Source organism: Hyperolius riggenbachi, chromosome 3 (genome assembly GCF_040937935.1).
Source record: "Hyperolius riggenbachi isolate aHypRig1 chromosome 3, aHypRig1.pri, whole genome shotgun sequence".
Taxonomy (NCBI): Eukaryota; Metazoa; Chordata; class Amphibia; order Anura; family Hyperoliidae; genus Hyperolius; species Hyperolius riggenbachi.
Window position 1 is genome coordinate 237855803 of NC_090648.1, and position 19972 is coordinate 237875774.

Consider the following 19972-nt stretch of genomic DNA (forward strand, 5'->3'; position numbering starts at 1 on the left):
TTCTGTGATGTGGTTACTTACGTGTGCGCGATTAAGTGAACAACATTTTGTAATGTGCGGTGATTACAACTGTCACGGCAGACCAGATCTTTAAGATCCCGACAACTCCCTCACTAAGTGCAGTGATTGTTTGAACGCTCATTGGCATCCACTGTATGTTCCCAGGGCAGGAAGATGGATCAGAGAACGCTCGTTCATCAGGTTGCATAGCTGAGGGTTCTCTGATCCCTCTTCCATTTAGTACGGGCCTTAGCCCTTCTTTATGTTATCCAATATGAAGGACTGCCAATAAAGCTTTGACTTAAGTTTAATTTTAATAGTTTGTAAATCATACAAAAGGTAATCGGGAAACACTAGAATCTAAATGATAAAGAAAATAAAGTAGTAGAGAAAGCAATCAAATGAAAGAATCTTCAAAATTCAGATTTTAATAATATGTATAGTGCCAGATTAATAGGAAATATTCTAGATAACCAGAGACTTATTTTTCAACTACTGGGTACGAGACAAAATCACACTGTAAAATTCCATAAACACTTACAGTATGATCTACCAGCTAGAGACTATTATAGTGAAATGTATACACTGGTTTACACACACTACTAACTGCAAAAATAATTGAGTGCGATCAAGGAGGCAGTATGCAGTAGTCAATTTGGAGAACAGACTGGACAGGACTTGATGGACACCAAGGAAGCTCACAGACTACAGGGGGCTGGAGAAAGCCCAAAGTAAGTTTAAAGGACAACTGAATTGAGAAGAATATGGAGGCTGCCATATTTATTTCCTTTGAATCTATACCAGTTGCCTGGTGTCCTGCTGATCTCTTTGGTTTCAGTAGTGTCTGAATCACACCAGAAACAAGCAGGCAGCCAATCTTGTAAGATATGACAATAAGGTCAGAATCACCTGATCTGCTGCATGCTTTTAAAGGGTTTATGGCTAAAAAGTATGAGAGGCAGAGGATCATCAGGATGCCAGGCAACTGGTATTCCTAAAAAGAAAATAAATATGGCAGCCTCTATAGCCCGCTCACTTCAGTTGTCTTTTAAATCCTTTTGTTTTATTTATCTCAGGTTTAGTTTAAAGATTCAGTATGCGGAGTACATTGTACTCATGCCCCGCCTGCTGAATGCCACTCCCCCATGTGCCACGTAGGCAAAACTGGCCCATTCTACTGCTTTTTTTCATTACTATTTTTAATTAAGCCATGACTGTCTGTTAGACATTTAACAGGCCACTTTAGTTCAAACCAACCTAACCAAACAGACATCCTAGGGAAAACAAAATATTTTCAGCTGTTTTTAAAGACAAACATGATAAAAGTAACAAATCACAAATGTTTTTTTCCATGCCGAAAGCCAAAGGGGCTCCATGGAATTCTTGTAATTTAATAGCACTAATTCGAGGATTTCTGTGACCGAAAACACTCCCAATCCATTCGAATGATGTACTTGATCAAGTACATGACCAACTAACTTTTTTATTATTTGCCATCTGTTTTTTAGAACACTGACAGAAGGGGAAAAAAATCACTATTTAGAAAAACACAATCATTCTGATTTTCAAAGTGCTTCCTTATATAAAACACATTCTTCACAAACCACTCAAGCATTTATTAGTGCAGGTTTAAGCAGGTTTAAGCATTAGCAAAACCAAAGAGGGGAAAAAGTGCATGCATTTAGCTGGCTGATAAACTGGACATTAAGGATCTGCCACACTAAAGACATAACTATTTCCCATCCGAAGCACATTTGTGGGTGCTGAGAAATGATTCACTCTTTACAAAAGGCTGTAGTCAATTAACCTTTCTGCTGTGATTCCCAACAGCCTGCTTGTAACATTCTTGATGCGTCAACATTTCTTATCATTTATGACAAGAGGTCTATTATCCTCCAATCATCTCTCAGTCTTCAAATGCTAATGTATTTTTCCTCGCAGTTCTGAAACATTAATAACATCATTTCTTAATAATGACTCCGCCATGACGTCTTATCTAACATTAAAGAAGAGCTCCATTAAGTACCATTTCCATCTAATCTAGCAACATAACATAACTTAGAACTCTACTAAGCGCCATTTACATCCAAGCAGGTCACATAATGTAACTTCAATAGTCGGGAAGAACCAACACTCCTGTGCCTGTACACACATGTGGGCTGCTGGCATGGTTAGACAGCCCAGAGGCTCGGAGCAAATGCTGGTGATTAATCTATGAACTAGCATGTTCAGCTTAGCAAATGTACCTGAACTTGAGGATAAACAAAGAGCAAAGCCTCATGTTTCCTTGTCTTCCTCATATGTATCAGACCCGGGGCTATGCAAAACCGCCATTGGTTGTTCTCCATCTCGAATAAAGACAACGCTATGGCGTTTCTCAGTGGGGCTACATGCTGGAAGTCATTGAATATGAAGTACCAGGACTGATTCACAAGACTAAGACCTGTCAGGTAATTATAACTTTACTGGAGAAGAGGACTGTTGAATATGTGTTATACACTGGATATTCGCTTTAAAGATTTGTGAAAAATGTTTCCCTATTATTAAACACCGGCTTTAATAAGTGAACTATGCCATCAGTCTGGCTTAGTGTCACAACTGTGGCACCGCATATCCACTGGGTATCTAAGGTCAGAGCCAAAGTTTACCTAAGGCAAGGAAATATTCCCTGACGCTGTCCAAGCCATATATGCAATACCGAAGGTCAGACACCACAGGCTTACTGACGTACATTACCTACTCACTGGAGGATGTTTGAAAGGCGGGCAGAAAAAGTAATTCAGGTACTGGACGGATGTCTGCAAGCAGTCTGTCTTCAATCTTCTAAAAAGCACAGGAAAAGCCCTTCTACAGCAATATATTTATAAAATGCAGCATATTCTACTTATATGATTTGCTGACCAGAGCTGTTCACAAACAGAGCCAGCAGTGCTTCTCACACAGCAGACCATAACGATGACAACAAACTGGCAAATGTGTGATTTCTACACTACAATGAATGCAACATTTTACTCAGCCTCCATTCTAATTTGATGCTGTTAGAAAGCCACAGCACTATTTAATATCAGAGAAATGACATCAGTTGAAAGAGAAAGACTTGTGTACAAAAGCAGAAAGGCTGCAGAGAAAATAGAATATTCTTCCCTTTTTTCTTTCTTATTTGTGAAGTTAGAGAAATACCCATTATGACAGGAAGTAGCTCATTAGACAGCAGGTCTCTTTTTATTATAGTGGTTATGTCGATTTGTCCCAAAAGTAGGTCAAAAATAAATTAGACATCCAGCTCTGCAGTGTACAAGGAGCCATTTGCACAGCCATTTATTTGCTGTCATCTGAGCATAGCAAGTGATTTCTTGTTCAAATGTTCCCATTTTGAAATCAAAAGCTGTTTATACAGAATATGTATACGGTGTCCTCTGCATTTTGTACTGAACGTGTCTAACGCTGGATTAACAAGCTTATATATCATGCTATGCGGCAGAGTCATGTGACATTCATGCATCACTCTGTAATTTGTTCTGTGTAATTCACACCGTGAATTCAAATTGAAATTTGGATGTTTAATGACAATGTTAATTAACATGGTCTTTGTGTTGCTAGAATATGGATATGCAGTGGTGTGCAAAGTGCTTCCCTCCTTTCTAATTTTAACTATGGTTGCACCTTGTTCAGACTAAGCTGTTTATAATATTAAAACAAAATACAATACTAAACAAAGGGGTAAAATGATACTAAAGCTTTTAGGGCTGGTTTACATTGGTGATGCATAAAGACCAATACATTTTAACTGATAAGTTTTCTCCACTTTTCTTTCAGTGGCTAAGCATTACATGCACTTTGTATGTATTGCATGTAGCAGTTAAAGCATGTAGCAGTAAACTGACCCATTAGGCCCATATCAATTGCATGCGAGGAGAAAAACGAACAGCATGATGCATAATGTTGCATGATGCATGTGATTCCCCCCAGCCTTGCATGGTACTGATAGAGGCAATCACATGTGTATATGTATTATAACAAGAACTGGCATGAGAATCGGAGACAAATGCTGGGCATAGATGGAAACGGGCCTATAGGGAAACTGGTTAAGTTTAGGCCAGCCCTTCGTTAGCTTCTAGTAAAAGCTCTGTTAAATGACCAACCTAGTTAAATGATAAATACATTTAGCACACTGAACATAGAAATAAACAAACTGTGCCACAATTAAAAGAAATACTAGAAAAGAGGTTTTTACAAAAAAGTTGTTGAAATATTAGTCTAGGAAGGGTTACAAAGCCATTTGTACAGCTCTAGGACCCTACAAGACTATGCCAAGAGCCACCATCTTCCAATGGAGAAGAACAGTGTTGTTGAATCTTTCCAGGCATAGCCTACCCACTAAACTTGGGCCAAGTGTACAGCAAAAGAGAAGAAATCTGCAAAAAAAAGCTTCCTAAGAGTTTAGGATTGATTAAACATCAGTTATCCTAGAACACCCCCACTGCTTGGCTCACAATTACAGAAAAAAAAATCTATTGAAAATGTTTGTGATCGCATTCTACAGACATACAAGGCACACATGGAACAGTTTTCAATGCAGGTGGCATCAAAGGGATCTGTAAACAAGCAACTCACACACACAAATAAACCAGTATGTCTGATCTAAAGCAGCTCTGCCAAGAAGAGTGAGAAAATCCATTAACAACATTGTGAAAGACTGATATCACATTGCAGGAGCAGTTAGGTGGCAATTACTGCTACTTAAGGTGCTGTAACAAGTTATTAAGTTAAGGACGCATTTACTTTTACACATGGGTGGTATTGGTACTGAATATCTTTGTTAATTAAATAAACCATGAAAAAAATTAAAATTGCTCTGTTTGTTTACTCAGATTTGCCATGTATAGTTTTCTTTAAACATTAACTCTATGAAAAATATGCAATCGTAAGTGAAATCAGTAAAGCAGGGATGTTGAACGCCAGTCCTGAAGGGCTGAGGTCCTCACACATTTTTGGCACAGCTCATATTAATTGATGGGACTGAATCTGGAAAGGGTTTAGTTTATCAAGTAGAACAAATTTCTCAGTCCATCCTAAACAATGGCATGCAGTGGCATAGCTAAGGAGCTGTGGGCCCCAATGCAAGTTTTACATGGGGCCCCCCCAAGCACTCTATACATAACAATTGATACGGCGCACCAAAACCTGCCAAGGACAACCACAGTGTCAAAGGTGCAAGAAGGGGATGGGGAACAGTTTGTTAATGATTACCAATATTCAAAGTATCTATAGAAGTGATTATTATGAGCACAGGACCAATAGAGAGCTAATACTGCAGTTGAGGGAGGGCCCTTCGGAGCCCCTCTGGCCCAAGGGCCCGATGCGGTCGCAACCTCTGCAACCCCTATTGCTACGCCCCTGCTGGCATGGATATTACCCTCATAGACTGGAGTTAAATACCTGTGAGTAATAGAATAAAAACTTTTGTCCGACTTCTGTACTTAATGTATCTTAAGTCAAACAAATTAAGAATAGATAATTGCTGCTAAAGTACAGACAATTAACTTGGTTTAGGTAGTAGGATATTGTAACTCACACAAAATGAAAAAATGCACTAAGAAACTCTGCACTCTAAAAATTGGTCACATTTATTTGACCGTGTAACAGTACACGGCTGATTTATGTAACAGTACATGGTTAACTCCTGAGAAAGTACACATGGCATTTTCAACACAAATTTGATGGCCGTGTCAAATACATTAACCCAGTAATAATGGTACTAAAACTACATCTTACCATATCATAGCAGTATAGTTTCTTTAAATAAGTGTCAAAACAGCATAACAAAGACTAGTTATATATTTTCATAAATAAAACAGTAAGGGTGTGTGCGCTCCAAAGTGCACCAATCATTGAATGGTATAATTAAAGAGGAACCTCAGCACACTCACATGGCAACTCAATTCTATGGACAACGTAATGCGTCATTTAACTACCAGTAACTAACATGAATTACTTTGCTTTCCTAAAGAAAACAGTGAATTGAGCTTCCTCTTGCAAATGGTCTTGGGGTCTCTGTCAAAGAATATTAGTCATCCATTCCCCCTCTGGCAGAGATCACATGTCCTCAGCACTGGTCACGTGACTGCCAGTAAAACCTCAGAGCAATGTTTTCTGAAGGAAAGGTCATTTCACAGAGCACTCGTTAGCATAGTTTTGCGTATTCTTACGGCTATCCGTTCATAGCCTCTGTCCACTTTATGCTGTAGACTGGGATATCCTGCCATCTCATTTACTCTCATCCAATTTCATTCTTACTACCACCATTGTCCAAAAGTAAGTTGTATTAGGCTTAAAATTGCTTCATTAAATTAAATGGTCTCATTAACACAGCCAGTTCTTCTTTCATTCATTAGTTCTACTATGATTTGACCTTTAATCACACAGATATAAAAAAAGATCATGTGTTTAGCATACAGGTCTCAAATTCAGACAAAACAGATTACCGGTAATATGGTAATAATCTTACTGTGTGAGAATAGACCTGTCATTATGATCAAAAGTAGAGCATCAAGTCCATCATTTTGTTTGTTCAGATTTAAAAACATGATGACAGATAGATCGGATTCAGAAACGTAATAACCAGAGACCAATAGATAATCAACCATGACCCTACCTTTTTGAGTTTGCCACTCTTGGTCCCTACAAATGCCAAGGAATGATTCTTGTAGACATAGGCGATAACAGAAGTCATCCTATCCCGATCTTCTGTGAAAACAGGGTACCCTCGAACCATTTCAGATACTCCCAGAGGGGCGTTCATGTCCAAGCCACAGAAATCATCAGCAATTGTGATGAGCTACACAAAAACAGAGGGATGAAAATAAATATTATTATATGACAAAGGCCTAGTGATAAAAAGTACAGGTAAATAGGCAGGAGAATTGAATAACAAAACTATCCAATTTATGCAGAGCAGTATACTTTGTCTCACTGACGGTAGTCAAGCATTTGTACCTTGCAGAATACTATAACAAAGATGGGGAAACTCAGAATATGGAGTGGCATTGTTAAGCTTAAGAGGTGAAATTGGTGGTGTTTCAAGTATAGTCATGAATCTCATGTATACTTTAACAATGCAGGGTACCATAACCTAAAGGTTTAAAAGCATACCTGAAGTGATGTGTGGTAAAGATGAAAAAGATATGTGTATATATAGTACCAATCCTACTAAACAGACCTTGCCAGTGTTCCTTTTTTTATTTGAAGGGTTAATAACTATTTCATCTGTGCAGTCACAGCAGTCAGACTGCAGTGGAAAGGCTCCTGAAAATGAATTGGAGGCCACCAAACCTCTGTATGGCTGTGCACATATGTCGGAGAGCAGTACAGTGATGACTCAAAAGGTCATCATTTATCTCTTTGGGAGGTGAACCTACAGATGCCACATCAGCACGCCCTGTCTGGCCAAAGCTTCAGACAAAGGTGTTTAACCTATAAAATGAAAAGAATAACCATAGATGCCAGAAAAGTCCTGTTTCAGATCGGTTCTGCAGATACAATTATTTGTTTCATAAGTTTATTTTCATTTCAGGTTTGCTTTAAACCAGGTACAAATGCACCCTTTGCCGAAACACCCTTCAGACTTGATTTACTAAGGTTTTGCAAGGCTGGGGATAGCTAGAGGGCATATATATTCCAGCAAACCTTAGTAAATTAGGTACACTGGGAATTTACATGTCCATTCAATAATTTACAGCGTAAGAGTAAACTGGTCAATATGATTGGTTACCATGTCACCATAATAAACTCAGATACTATTAGTTCTACAGTGAACAGCTGAAAAAGAGGACTATGAACTAACTGTAGCAGATTTACCAGTGCAGATAATTAATATGTCAAATAATGAAATATGAAGGAAAAACACTGAGCTGACATAACGTACAAAAGATGCATCTAGCAGGTATAAATGGATTTTCATGGTAATATATCCAGATGCATGGTTTACAAATTACATATACGGTAATACTGTTGTTGCTAATGTGGCTTTGTGATGCACTTCAGAAATGTTGTGGGAACATCTTCAGTATTATCAGCTATTTATAAGCATAAACCAATAAAATGCTCTAATTATAGAGTATTAAAGTTATCTCACAAAATTACTTAATTGAAATACTTTAATAAAATTGTTCAACATTCTAGTACATTTCTTACTTTTCCCTGATACTTAATGAGGTTCAGGTGGCGAAGTCACACAATTATGTCTCAGAGGCCCAAAACACCACACATTTTAGGTAACTTATACCAGTATCCACTTATGCTAGTGATATTTCTTGATACTTTGCAGTTATATTACATTTTATCTTATCTTGAATTAAATAACGAGCTACATTGTTCAACTCACTTTCAGAAAAAAGTTTCTACATTAATCAAGCCAGACTAAAAACCTAAAATATGCCTTAGAATCTTCTGATTCATGCATCTAATTTCCGTAATTTGTAACCATGGCCATATGCCTAAGCACACAAGGTGGTTCCACTTTACCTGAAAGCAAGAAATGTTAAGGTCAAGTAATCACAGCTCTTCTAGACTGAAACTCCCTGCTGGATACAGATTTAACAAAGATGCCAATAATTTCCAATACAAATCATCCTACAGACATTGCTAAAGTTGTACAGCAAGTGAAGCAAAGAAACTATCAGGCACGCATCCTTGCTACAAGAAGATCTATATGCTCCCCGCTGTATGAACACATGGACCAATCCCTAAGTATACTGGACAGAAAGCTGGTTTTAGGTAATTTTTTTGTTTAGAATTGAGGATGAGAAGGTGTATGTTTTGTCTTCTGGGATTTTGCTGTAGTCTGATTTCAAGAAATAAATAAATGAAAAGCCTAGCGGAAATCTTGTGGAATGGTAGCCTTCGAGCACAGAATACTGACAACCTTGCCTAGGGATGCACAACCGAGGAGATGATTTTGTTCAGTAAAGAGTGCAGGATTGATATGAAGCTTAATCTTCTTGTCTCTGTCACCTTTGATACAATTGTTCCAAACAAATTTTAGGGGCATCACAACTATCACAACATACAGAAAGGAACACAAAAAAAATGCAGGGAACGGTGAAAGCTAGCCTAACGTATTGGGTAGCAGAAAAAGTCAAATATAAATAAAATTATTTAAAAATGCTAGACTGGTTTGTAAGAGAAGATGCTCTAAATATATATTCAGTCAAGTATACTTCCTTCTCTGTGATGTTTTACAAATAAAGCATCATTGCTAAATCAGAAGAAGTACACTTCTAATGTACTTTAAATGGAGGTATGTAGTTAAAAAAAAAAACACAAGCCTGAATCAAACCAAACAGACTTCTTTTGTGACTTTACAGTATTTTCACTACCATGAAGTTTAGTAGTCTGTGTAACATTACTATGCAAAATGATGTCCATTTCTAGCCTATTGGACCTGTGTAATATGCTATTTGAAATAAACATTCATTTTATGATGCACTATATATTACTGCTGCATGGAGAGCATTACTGTACCATGGTATGCGCTTTGGGTACTACAGAAAAAAGTGCTTTACAAATGTTTGTTGTTACATCGTTATTGGTTGACATACGTCCATCGAGTTCAACCAACCATTATTAGTACTGCTGTAGGTCTGTCCTTTTTATCATTAGTGATCTGTGCAAAGATAGGAAGGGAGTGGATTACAAATACAGTAGCGTCCCGGGACACTATGGTATGGTAGGGACTGTGAGCCCCTCTGAGGGACAGTTAGTGACAAGACAATATACTCTGTACAGTGCTGCAGAAGATGTCAGCGCTATATAAATACTATATTTTGTATATATATATATATATATATATATATATATATATATATATATATATATATATATATATATATATATATATATATATATATATATATATATATATAATCTGGAATGAGACTAACCAGCAGTCTCAACCAACCGGCACAAATCACTGGCAGCACTCACAGTGGTGAAGGCCAAATCTTTAGGCTCTGTGGGCTCTGCTGTGCTTAAAGACTGAATTGCACAGCTCTCCCAAGGTTAATGTATTTCTAATTACCATATTTTCAAATTTAATACATAATACATAATACATTATGATATGTATTGTGAGGTATAGTAATAGATTAGCTAGGCCTATTTTTAACATCGAGTCTCAAGCAATCAGAAAGCACACTTATCCAACATCATGTCCTATCTTGCCAAATTTATTTAGTAGAAGGGTAAACGGAGTCAATATATTGATTAGATACCTAAAACCAGCGCCCGGCAAACTATGGCAAAATCCGGCCCACGGGCGCAGTACATTGCACGCTGTCCGGATTCCTCTCTTTCCCCCCTCCCTCCAAAGTCAAAAGCAGGCGATAAGGGGGGTTAACTCAGCTACATAACACTTCCTGCTTCGCGTATCCATAGTACACTTCCTGCTTCGCATATCCATAGTAAAAGGCCGTCACGTGACATCTGTCACATGACACGCCAGCGTATTACACAGCCTGTTAAACTGAGACGCGACGCAGGAAGCGATATGTAGGCGAGTTAACCCCGCTTATCACCAGCCCACGACTCTGCAATGAGGAAGGGGAGAAAGAAAGAGGAGTAGGCCAGGCATGTTAGCAATGAAGCCCGGGCAGCGCAACGTTTGCCCAGGCCTGCTTTAGACAGTCCCTTAGGGCTCGTTTCCACTAGTGCGGCGTGCGTCTTGTAGACGCACGCCGGCACTGAGCGGGTGGGCGGGATCGCAGGCGAATCCCATGAGCCATGCCATGCATGGCTATGGGAATCGCAGCCTCCGTCGCAAATTCTGTAGGGGGTTCAGGCCGAATCGCTACTGCAAGCGATTCGGCCGGCGGCGCCACTATCCCCTATGGCAGAGTTTCCCCGCGCGATTTGCCTGCGGGGAAACTCTGCGGATTCGCTGCAGTTTCCGCGAGAGTGGAAACTGGCCCTTATATTACAAAGAAATGATAAGATTGGACAAAAGATTGGATCATTAACACTAACCAGACCTGACCAGGAATCAGATCACAGACATGTAAATAATTCTGTGACATACAGCCACGAAAAAGGATTTGAAGGCTAAATCAAGGAAAATAGACAGACAGGCAATATAAAGCAGTTCTAGTGTACAGTGATGTATCTGTTAAGAATGCTACAAATGGGTAAAATGCCTTTAAACAACATGCAGCCACAGGGTTTTCAGACCTCTGCAGGTGAGCAAAATCAGTAATGCATAACAAAGGATTTATCGGTAGCGGAGCAATGTGGAATTCATTTTGTGGATGTAGGTTTTAAGTGCACTTATGCTTTAGGAAGGTGGGAGCACTGGGAGGTGGGATGTCCTTGCTCTATGCAATACCACTATTTATACTACCCATTGGCCTTAATGTATCTTATGATATCTTGCCATGTCATATCTGAAGATGCTCTCACAGTTCTAATCCTTTGTCTCCACATGTGTTTAACAGCTTTATAGAGTATACTTCCATGGATGACATATTGAAATTATTAAAATATCCTTACAAAATCACTGTGATGATCTGCATCCTCATAAATCAAACACGGAAGGAATTTATGAGAGTAAAGATTGATCCCCCTCCTGCACAGCACGGGAAATTCACAAATAATAACATTCAGCCTTTTATCATCTGGCAAAGCCTACATAACCAAGCCCTGCTCATCTCTGCAACGCAGGCATCTGAAAGGTTTTCCTCAGAAAAAACATAAAACAATCCTGTTTATTTGTCTTCATTAGGTTACAGAAGACTTTTAAAAGTGCAGCACTTTTACTCTGACGGTAACCACAAATTGTTATGCAGTTAACAGTGACAAATGTTACGGCCATTACTGGAGCGAGCGCTATAATTGAGGATGAATTCACCGCCACAAACAGAACAGCCTACAGTCTCATCAAATGGTGCTGTTCAGTAATATAATAGTTCTAAAGTAACTGTGTAATTACATGTAAATGCATAAAATGTCATGGTTTTTAGCGTACTCTACCTGAGAAATAACAGTGCTATATAGATATACTGCATCTGAATAATCGTCAGCTTTATCGCTATTGCCTGTACTTAGATTACAGCACTCATAGGAAAACGCTGTGACTTAACTCTTTACCCTACAGGCTGTGAGAAAAGGTTTACAGGAGCCGGTTACTCGGTGTTACCTAATGTTACAATAGAACTTATACACTCATATATATGCTCAGGGTCACACACGCACCCACGTTACGCTGGTAACCACATGGGGTGAATGTATGTGGGGAAGAGTGCAGAGATGGAGCCAGCGGCAGACACCGACAGGTAAAGTATTCATGCACGGAGCACCGGGGGGGGGGGGAGGGGGGCACATTTTACACTAGGGGAAACAGAGCCAAGGGCCCCATCCGCATGACATCTTGCAGCATGTCCGATCGATACATCCAACCAATGTCAGCTCAAAACATAACATAATTAGGCAGAGTCTCACCCAAGTCCCAAAATTAGCCAGACCCGTCTCCACCCAAATAAAATAATTAGGCATCAATTTCCTTCCAAACTATATAAATTAAGCAGTACATTCCCTAAATAAACATACTTAGGCAAGGTAGCACCTACAATAACATAATAAAGTTTAATGTTCCCACAAGAAAATAATTAGACAGCATATCCCCAAAACCACATAATTAGGCAGAGTGCCCTCTCAAAAGGAAACCTCAGAGTCTGGAAACCTTCAAACGCACTCTGAAAACACACCTGTTCAGACAAGCCTATAATTTGCTATAAGCAGCACTGAAGGCACACTGCCTCACCCCTGTGTTTCCTCCCCACTACCCTCTAGATTGTAAGCTCGCAAGGGCTGGGACCTCCTCCTAGTGTTTCTCATACTGCTGTAATTTTAACATATGCACATGTACCAACTACACATCAACAATGTATGTATTTGTATTTCTACTATTCAATGTCATGACTGTACAGTGTCTTGTAGTTCTTATGTATATTTGTTCCTCATTATTTGTTTGTACTATGTACAGCGCTACGGAAGATGTTGGTGCTATATAAAAAAAAAAGTAATAAGAATAAAAAGGAGAATAAGGTAGCTTGCCTCAACAACAGAAACTAAGCAATGTATCCTTCCTATGAGACAATTAAGGAGCATGTTACCCCAGACAACATATTCATGCAGAGTATCCCCATATTTTAGAGCAAGCACTTATATTTTCCAAACACAGCCATGACATTAATACAGGTAGACTCACGTGGGTCAGTTTCAAATATAGGAATTAGATCTCGTTTTATAACAGCAATGAATTTACTGGAATTATCTTTCCCTTGGGCTCACTAATGTCTAAAAACAGCCTTAGTAAGAAGCTCAACTGCTATAATATTGTGCTGTTCATTTAGGAGGCTGTTCAAAAGTATGGTCACAGACCAACATGCCATTTACAAACCATCTGTCAGCAGCTAACCTGCAGAGAAGTATATTGCTTTTACACCCAACATAGATAGACTTCGTAAAGGGAAATTTTACTTGGTTAAATAAATCAATTTCCATGAACAGATATTGTTGCATTTAAAATGAATTTATAAAAAATAAAAAAAAATAAAAAAATTGGCAGTTACGTATTTTTTACGCAAATACCAAAAATATTTCCATTTCAATTTGCAGCCGGGTGAGAATTTAAAAAAAACTGTCAGTAAAAGCTTTTCGTTACAGCTTTAGCAACGCTCCTCGCACTTTTCAGCACTTCATAAAGATCCCGCAGTCTCAGAACACTACACCTCTGTCATTATAATTCATTACATAGGAGTCTCATACAATCTTAAAGGTAAATTCCGGGGTGTAAAAAGAAAAGATCTACTTATTGGGGGCTTCCTCCAGCCCCTGGCAGCCATCCTGTGCCCTCACCGCAGCTCCGCTTCCAGTTGGTGGCCCGGGGTCCATTCCGTTGCAGATGCTGACCAGCATCTACTGCACATGCATCTTTTTTCTGAGATAGTATGGCTGACAGCTCCTCTTTAAAAGCCTCCACTTAGAGCCATTATAGTGACTTGCTGGGACTATACTGGACATTAACATCTCCGTGCTTGACTGTGGATTGACTATATGGTGCTTAAGGAAACAGTTTGAGATACACGTGACCTTTTAATCTGGCTCAAAGGTGGTCTGGTAATCCTTTAATCTTTTGGACGTAGTAAAGACAGTATTCTATCAAGACCCTTCATCACAGTGGAGCACCCTATTAAGACTGTATGACAATCCTAAGTAGTGAATGATAAATACAGGAGTGCACTGTATTGAGAATATGGAGCTGCTCATAAAGAACTGTAGTACTTTAGAGCAGTATTACCCGACCCTGTCCACAAGGCCCACCAACAGTGCATGTTTTGTGGAAATCCACAGAGGTAGTTAATCAGCTCTGCTAAGACACTAATTACCCCACCTGTGAATGTTTGTAGCTTTCTAAAAAAAAAAAAAAAAAAACCATGTACTGTTGATGGGCCTTGGGTACAGGGTTTGGGAACTCTGTTTTAGAGTGTACATGTTTTGCTTGTGACCAATAGTAGGAAACAGTGTTGTCTGCAGAATCCGTTGTATATGAAGATAGTGCTTACACAAATAAAAATTGCAGCCTCCATATTCTTTTCATTTCAGTTGTCTTTTAAACAACAGCCCCCAAAACTTAATTTCCCAAAGTACTTTGCTTAGGGGTAATATTTGACTCCTCTCTCTCTCTTGTATTCCTCACATTCACTACCTAACCAGCTCCTGGTATATCCAATTCAAAAATATCTTGTATTAAACCTTTTCTCATTCAGGACATTACTAAAATGTTAGTAAATGCTCTTATATCCTCTTGTTTGGACTACAGTAATATACTGCTTTGTGTATTTACAACTAACAGACTGGCACCACTCGGCTGCTCATCTCACTCATTGCTCTTCCTCTACTGCTCCTCTATGTCAAGCTCTTCATTGGCTGCCAATTAATGAGAGGATCCCTCTTACACATTTAACCCTAACCTACAAAGCTCTCCACAATCTCTCTCCATTATAAATGTCCTCACTTGTTTCCAGATACCAACCCAAACACAATCTCAGATCTGCACATGACCTCTGGAATGCCCTTCCACAACATTATATATATATATATATATATATATATATATATATATATATATATATATATATATATATATATTATATTAATATATATATACACACATATATTATATTAATATATATATATATATATACACACACACACATATATAATTTTTAGTATTTTTTTTTAAATCATAAATCACTATGCATGAATGAAAACAAACAAAGCTGATATTTCGCATTAGTGTGACATATGATACAGGGAGTGATATGTAAACCATACTGTACCCTGAAGTGTTCCAACCTGCTGAGCTAGATATTGGGCCTCGCCTGGAGGTCACTAGAGCTACAACATATGAGTACCTGCAATCCTGGCCTGGAATTAGATCCTGTATTTGGCTACAATCATACAACTCACTGGTGCAAGCAAAGGCTATAAAACTTTCGTCACCACACAGCAGACAGTTTGAAGTAAATCCAGTAAAGTTTTTGGTACCACTTGGGTTTGCCAATGGCCTTTCACCCTGGAAAACCATAAAAAAAAAAAAATCAGCTCTGTAATCTATGCTCTAAGTCAGTGGTCCTCAAACTATGGCTCGCGGGCGAATGCGGCCCCCCAAGGCTTTTTTCACTGGCCCCCAAACACAAAATGTAAAACTGATAGATGTGGCCCACTGCAACTATATATATATAATATATATATATATATATATATATATATATATATATATATATATATATATAGGCAGCTTGCATATAGAATAGCAGTGCTGGCACCACCAACTCACATACTGTAGAAGCCTTTGAGCAGTCATTCGCTGGCTTCCAATCCAAGTCTGCTTTAGGTGACACGGCTGTCCAACTGGGTGGCAGGTTGTCACCTGGGTATGCTTCACTGTCTGGTGCACAAAGACGTTCTTCTGACTGAATGGCTGCTGCTGGGAGGTCTCCTCTGGGCAATAACTAGATTCAATGCAATGTTTTTCAACATCATTTTATGTACATTCCGGACCCCCAGCAGTCTGAAATATGTTGACCCACCCCTTGACCGAACAAGTTTGGGGTCCCTTGCTCTAAGTGGTGAAAGACTGCAATTCTTCTAAACCATGAAAAACAATATAATATGATCTCAATATTGAAAGTAAAATATAAAAGAAAACAATATTCATGACAATTCTTTACACAGTCACACTACAAAATGAGTTAGTTCTAAAGCAATAAGATGCATTTTCTTATCCATAAAATGTTTATGAAAAGTTATAAAAGTTATGAAATCAGAATGGAGTTGCTAATTAGCATTTTTTTTTAATCCTTAAACATAGATGAGTCATTTAGCAATTACATTAACATCTTCCAAGCTTCACTGTAGAAAAAAATCCTTTGATTTCACATATGCTTCTATTGTTACATTGGTGACATAGAACACAAGCCTTTAGGGAAATAATTAAAAAGCGAGTGGCTGCAATAATAAAATTATATGCTTGCTGGGATGACCTCCCAATCAGTCACTCTCATTCTGGTATGTCATTTCCTCATTAGTAGAAATAAATTAGATTATGCCAGACCACCCTCTCTCACTCAGGATCTCAGGACAATGTTGAACATGTAATTAACGCATACAGATTTAAACAGGGTCTGTTTTGGTCATATACTAGGGGCTGAATATCTCCCTATTCATTCTGAATTTCCAATGCAACTATGAGAGTAATTTACAGCTATAGAAGTTTCAATTTAGTCTGCTTTTGTCTGGACTCATCCTAGAGTATAAAATACTACGTTAACTCCTTGTAGAATACTGCCTTGTTGCATTACACAATTATACAATGCATTAGCACATGTTAATGTACTGCCAATGCAACCAAATGAACCCCCTACGGTAAAGTGTTGGGATGGAGGCACCTGATGTAAAAGAGGAATTGTATATCTAATGATGTCCAATATTATAAAGAGAGGCAATCACTTACCTCTCCAGAAGATAAGGACACCAATTCAACTGGAAAATTATTTATGCAAAACACAAAGACAACACATTTTACGGGTCTTGGCCCGCTTCCTCAGGCCAATATACAGTCCGTGACGGAAGTTGAGTGTGGCAGCTTTCTATTATCTGGCCAGATATAGTCTGCCTCTACATCCACTGAATCAAATCCCTATGGTATGATATAGTTTGATAACGCAGTCTGCGTCAATATGCAATCAGATCATTGTTTTTAAATGTGTGTTTTTTCTACTGTGATGAATTACTATGTGGTATTTACATCTATGTGAGGCCTGGTGTCTCTTATGAAATTTTGATATAATAAATGGCAACTTGGTATACTTTGTGAGGCTGTGTGACCATTGAACAATTTATTTGATATAAGCTTACTGTATAGGTTAGCCTCCTCTCCATGGTGGGATATTAGTTCCAAGGAAGAGACGCCGCTTATTCTTAATTTAATTGTGCCAATATACAGTCCGTGCCTGAAAAGCAACGTGTGTAGAGTATAATGCAGGAGAACAGAGGTGCCAAAAGAATAAAAGGAAGCTAAATGAGCTTGAAAACCAGATTCTTGGTAAATAGAGGAGGTAGTGGTGAACTTACCTCATCCAAGTAGACACACAACGACTGTAGTAAAGACAGTCAATATATTTTATTTATGAACCCCAAATATGCAACGCGTTTCGCTGGTTTGATCCTGCTTCATCAGGCAATAACAATGGAGCAATAGCATATGTGGTCAGTAGAAGAGCCAGGCACCTTCTCTTCTACTAACCACATATGCTATTGCTCCGTTATTGCCTGATGAAGCGGGATCAAACCTGCGAAGTGCGTTGCATATTTGGAGTTCATAAATAAAATATATCGACTGTCTTTACTACAGTCGTTGTGTGTCTACTTGGAGGAGGTAAGTCCACCACTACCTCCTCTATTTACCAAGAATTTGGTTTTTAAGCTCATTTAGCTTCCTTTTATCCTTTTGGCGCCTCTGTTCTCCTGCATAATATTGAGTCCACCCTGGGTGGAGGGTTGAACCCCCTTTTTCTCATCTACAGAGAGTGACTTCCTTTTCCTGAGTGGGGTCAGGAAAATCTCCCCACCTGCCTTTACAGTGGTTGCCTAATGGTAACCCTGGTTTGTGAGTATTAATTTTTACTGTATCTAGTAAACATTTACCAGTGCATATTACACTATTAGGGCTCTTGGTGTTCCTTGTTTTTATCTCGTGGGTAGAGTATAGGCACCTCTGATAAGAGACCCATTATTTTAAATGGAGCCATTCTCCCTCCTGTGTAACGTATAACGCACTGCTGCTGCACCGTAAATAGGGCCATGCAGAGGCCATAGTCTGCATGCACAGTGAAAAAATAATTTCAAATGGGGAAATTTTCACTCTCTCCAATGTAGTGCAGAACACACTCTTGTACACATTTTTTGCCCACTACAGCAGACACTGCCATTCATTTATATGAATCTTCACTGCTCCAGGAATGTGTGTTGCACTGAAGTGCAATGCAAGGCAATGCACACACAGTTTGAAAGGAAATAAGAGGATTGGGGGGGGGGGGGGGGAGGGGCGTTGGCTGATTTGCCATTTACAATACAAAGTTAATATCTCTAGCACCTCTATGCTTTCCAAGAGACCACTCCATATCTAGCTTATTGTTTAATTCCATAGGACTAAGGGAGCCCATAGTGTAAATCCACTTTTGTTTCAAGTCTCCTCAGTACCACATCTACGTACCTAATTTTCCTTTTTGTACAAATAACATCAGTGACCACAACTTTTAATCTCACTGGGAAGCACCATGTGGGGTCTGTGTCTGTGTCTGTCTGTCTGTCTCTCTCTCTCTCTCTCTCTCTCTCTCTCCCGGGCAGATCATTTCTTGATTTAAAGAGAAATAAATATCTTTATGTCTAGTACACACCATGCAATTTCCAATCAGATAGATGGGTTAAATCCATTATTTCCAACAGGTCCGATCTAATATCTGATTTCTTTTTTCTTTTTTTATATGCTATATAATCTTTTAGAGCAAAGAAGAAATGCAGGATTTTATACCACTTTAATACAAAATGTCTATTGTTGACTGGTTCTCTTTAGGATTAGCAAACATAACTTATTAGACTACAGATAACACCTTTCTGTGGATTTCTTCCTACATAATCCCTAATGATGCTAGAAAGATATATAGGAAAGTAGGCTGCTCATTAGTAATTACATATGGAAAATGTGACCTAGTAAAGGTTATGGAGTTTAACAAGTACAAGTTGAAGCCAACTGGATTACAATAATGAGGAGGGGAGGCTGACATTTTCACCATGGGGATGGTTGCCAAGGAGGATTGAGCTGGAACACAGAAGATCTGTAGTTGCTTGATTCTGTTCTACAAGGTGAGCTGGGTTTCTAAATCATTTTACTTAAATCAAACCTGAAAGCCAAAAGAAGATGGATATTTACCACTGTAGAGAGAAGGCTCTAGATGCTCCCTGTTCCTCCACGGCCCCTCTGCTGCCAGCCAGGTCTCTTCATTTTTGAGGCCGTGTCAGCACCACAAAGGAGCCAGTAAGGTTCTTACCTGCGCAATAGCACATGCAGCTCCATGCTATCAAGTGAGCTGTACTTTGTGCCTGTGTAGTGCGGTCGCACATGGAGGGGAGCACTGCCAGGATCAATATTCAACATTGTCAAATAATGTTAAAAGGGCCTTAGCGCAGGAACAGAGGGACACAGGAAGACCAGGGAAGCCTTTGGATCATCCAAAGGCTTCCCTCTACTGAGGAAAGTATCACACTTTTTTATGTCTTACTCCAGGTACCCTTTGAAGGACATCAAAGTGAGTGGGATATGACGGCTGACATATTTATTTTATTTTTGTGAACAATA

General features: G+C 38.9%; 1 protein-coding gene across 5 annotated transcripts in view; it reads right to left on the reverse strand.

Annotated features, from left to right (window-relative positions):
- Nucleotides 1-19972, reverse strand: part of PLXNA4 (plexin A4) — a 910299-nt gene that overhangs the window by 762771 nt on the left and 127556 nt on the right. For all 5 annotated transcript variants that reach the window (XM_068276018.1, XM_068276020.1, XM_068276021.1 and 2 more), the window contains exon 3: nucleotides 6656-6838. In XM_068276018.1, coding sequence (XP_068132119.1) covers nucleotides 6656-6838 — 183 coding nt within the window. The remainder of the gene's footprint in view (nucleotides 1-6655; nucleotides 6839-19972) is intronic.